Source organism: Primulina tabacum, chromosome 2 (genome assembly GCF_025594145.1).
Source record: "Primulina tabacum isolate GXHZ01 chromosome 2, ASM2559414v2, whole genome shotgun sequence".
Lineage (NCBI taxonomy): Eukaryota > Viridiplantae > Streptophyta > Magnoliopsida > Lamiales > Gesneriaceae > Primulina > Primulina tabacum.
The window spans coordinates 27,320,301-27,323,767 of NC_134551.1; the positions used below are offsets into that span (position 1 = coordinate 27,320,301).

Genomic DNA, 3,467 nt, shown 5'->3' on the forward strand with positions numbered 1-3,467 from the left:
GCGCGGCTCACGTCGCGCATGTGCGCGCAATAATCTGTTCCAGTCCCTTGTCTACTCGACACCTCGCACTTATGCGCGCCCTCACGCCGCGCATATGCGCGGGGTCTTCTGCCAAACCCGCGCATGTGTGCGCACCAGATCGCGCATGTGCGCGGATGGCATCTCCCTCGCACATATTTCGCGTCTTTTCTCGTCTTTCCCGGTCTGATTCATTCCGTCTATAATCACATCAATTATTCACTAAATCATTTCAGATTAACAGGATAAATTTCTAGGGCCTTACAACACGCTTTCTTCCTTTCCTTCCCTTAGTTGAGTTAAACAATGTCAACGCCCTTCATTAATATTGAACATAGTTGATATATGTGTTTTTTCATTAAATGAAATGCATCATTAAAATGGAATATGAACTCACATTTCCACAACATATTTCCAATCCTTATCGCGAATGCGATGACTTAGGGAATCCACCAAATAAAAAATCTCCTTATAAGGCTCGATGACAGTGAGAGTCCAATGAAAACTACACACGAACATTATAAGTGTATGCAATTCACTAAAAAAACAATTGAAAATTATATTAGGATCTTACTTACCCACAACAACTTGGAACAAAAACCAATTGATCCATTGCTATACCACTTAGCCTATCCGCTAAAGAACTCGCCCTCTTGTTCAACCTTTCAGTTTTACCTGTTTTGTCATGTGTATTTTTTTTCAAATTTGGGATGCTGTGTGGATTAACGAATTTGAATTTGTCAATCTTGTTTTCTTTCACCATCTTTTTATAAAGATGCTTGTCATTTCAAGTAAAAGAAAATAAAAACTACACTATATACTAAACTAACAAATTATATGCATCTTATATAATAATATAAGAAAAGAACAAACAAACTTTTAGTTAGTCGAAGACTTACCAAATGTAGACGACTACACAATTTCCTGTAATTGGCTACAAGTGATACAAAGGACTGATGTCCTCAAAGTGCAAGTTAACTTCATAATCATCTGCAAATACTTCATGATCTAAAAGAAATGCTAATTTCCTTCCATTTTCAAGGGCACTCTTACAATAACAATACACCATGCGCACTGCTCTTGGAACATTTGATGACAAAGTCTAGTTTCTTTCGACACTGACAATTTTGTTCATATGACGCTTCTGATTATTGTATTGTAAACATGTTAGATAGGTGCAATACTGGAGAATTGGAGAGACATTTACTTCGAAATATAAGCATACGTGTACCTCTTGTCGTAGCATTATCAAATGATTTGGCCAAGCCATATGTGTTCCTACGGCATCACCAACATTTTCACATTCATTGGGAATCGGAACTGGAAAAAGTGCTGATTTTTGCATTGCTTCATCAATGGATACACGCATGCAATTTTGAGGTAATGGAACACCATGAAGCAAGTTATTAGCTCCATTGACCTCAACAACTGTTCCATATGCAACAACGTCTGTGCTAGTCTCCAATGTCAAAATAACAGGTTTCCCCTAACAGACAAATAGTTATGTCAATGAATTGTACTAACTCTTTAGTTAAAAAATATAAAGTACTATATATAACCACAACAAATTATATACCTGTAAAGCAAAAGATTTTTCCACAACTTTCATTTCGACATCATTCAAATCTTCATAACTGGGAAAAAGCTTGTCGATTTTCATTTCACTTTCATTCACTTGATGCAATTTTACCGAGCAACTTCTTTTGTCATCAATCTTACTGTCCCATGCACCCTTTTTGTAGACAATTGCTTCAAGTTTTTGAATGCGTGTATCTTGCTCTTGAATTAATTTTCTAGCTTCTATCAACTCTTTCTTTTGCTCAATCATTAGCTCTCTGTCAACATCCTCAGTCTTCCAACTTCTACCAACATTGAAATATAATGTTGGAGTGATGTGACTTCCAATAGCTCTTTTAATAGCCAAGCTTGGTGAACGGTACGGTTTAAGATTCCATATGTTTATGGACTACTTGGTTAAATTTAAGTATAGTTTTGATGTTAAGAGTTGTGATCTATGATTTATGGTGTTGTGACTATAGATAATGTGTGGTGATATTGTAGCGTCGTTGCGATTAAATTCATGATAATTCGTATGTTGAGCCAATTGGTATGAGGCCAATTGAAGTGGTTAGATAAGACATAGAGGTGCAACTTTCTTGTTGAGGGTGTTGCCAAATTATGAAGAGAAGTGACGTTGCTATTCAATTTTTAGATGCAAAGTTTATTGTTGGCTACAGAGGAGAGTGCACCCGCGCCAGGAAAGGCACCATACCCGCGGTGTTTGGGCAGAGGTAACACCGCACCCGCGGTCCAAGAAGCAGCGCAAACGCGGTCGCTTGTTTTAGATTTTTGGCTGTACTCCAGTAGGCTTAGCGCACCCGCGGTGTATATTAGAGCGCACCCGCGGTGCGTGAACAATATAAGCGTGTTTTGAGAATTTAAGTGATATAATAGAAGTGTTGGCTCTTATTTCTCTCATTTCTCTCCTCTACTTCTCGATTCTTCAGCTCCAAGGAGTCTAGGGTTCTCAATTTCTTCCATTTGTGCTTTTGATTTAAGCTTATTGTTGGATTATTGAAGTGAGAACAAGGTTCTTTTGGGGTTCAAGGAGCTAGGATAAGCTTATGGTTTAGTTATTCTTTGGATTTTGGTGTTGGGGAGAAATCATGGGTTTGTGGATTGTGTTGGTTTTATGGGTTTTATGGTATGAGTTTGTGATTATTAAGTTATTGATGGTTCAATACAAGGTTTATTGTTGTAGGATTTTTACCAAGAGCTTAGATTCAAGCTTTCTTATTGGTTGTAAGTGGAATTCATTCCTTGTGCTCACATGATGTATATGTATGGTATTTCAATGGTTTTACTATGCTATTCCCTTCCATTTGATTCATGTTATGTATTGATACACTTTGTTGTATATTAGAGTCATTTTTATGTCTCAATTATGTAAAGGGAATACAAAATAATAGAGTATTCAAAGTGTTGGATTTAATGCCAAAGAGAGAGAGTTCAAATTGATTTATTGGATTGATAAAGAGATAGTCAGAGATTGCATGCAATTAGTTGATCAACGACCATAGGCTTATATCCCAACAGAGTAATCGATTTATATCGATGGGATATAGGTACAGAGACAGAGATACTATTGAAATATCAATCCACCATAGAAAAGATAAATACCATCGTTATGTTCATGTTCTACTATATTATTCATGTTTAAAGAGTTAGATGGTATTTAATGATTTCAAAGCCATGTTTTACAGAGTATGATATGTATACATTGTTATGTAAGAGTTCCACTTGCTGAGTTTTTATACTCATTCCAGTTATTTCATGTGATGCAGATAAGAGCGACGAGCCAGGACGTTGATTGGAGCCGGGTTCATATGCATACAAGAGATGGAAGGAAGAAGATGTTTTGCTAGCATTTTGACAAGATCAAAAATGAT

General features: G+C 36.7%; 1 protein-coding gene across 1 annotated transcript; it reads right to left on the minus strand.

Moving 5' to 3' along the window:
- Positions 1-284: 284 nt before the first annotated feature.
- On the minus strand, positions 285-1,921 carry LOC142537662 (uncharacterized). The gene is made up of 5 exons (XM_075643159.1): positions 1,595-1,921; positions 1,250-1,504; positions 597-1,162; positions 416-523; positions 285-335 (listed from the first exon to the last, which is right to left on the minus strand). Exons 1-3 carry the CDS (start codon positions 1,844-1,846, stop codon positions 1,121-1,123), a joined length of 549 nt encoding a protein of 182 aa, XP_075499274.1. The 5' UTR covers positions 1,847-1,921; the 3' UTR covers positions 285-335; positions 416-523; positions 597-1,120.
- Positions 1,922-3,467: the final 1,546 nt, after the last annotated feature.

What these genes read in the sequence shown, in the direction of transcription:
- LOC142537662 (XM_075643159.1), bottom strand. Translation starts at nt 1,846, where the DNA reads ATGATTGAGCAAAAGAAAGAGTTGATAGAAGCTAGAAAATTAATTCAA. An exon ending in AAAAATCTTTTGCTTTACAG is followed by an intron (nt 1,505 to 1,594) that starts GTATATAATTTG and finishes TTTGTCTGTTAG; the next exon opens with GGGAAACCTGTTATTTTGAC. An exon ending in TGATAATGCTACGACAAGAG is followed by an intron (nt 1,163 to 1,249) that starts GTACACGTATGC and finishes TACAATAATCAG; the next exon opens with AAGCGTCATATGAACAAAAT.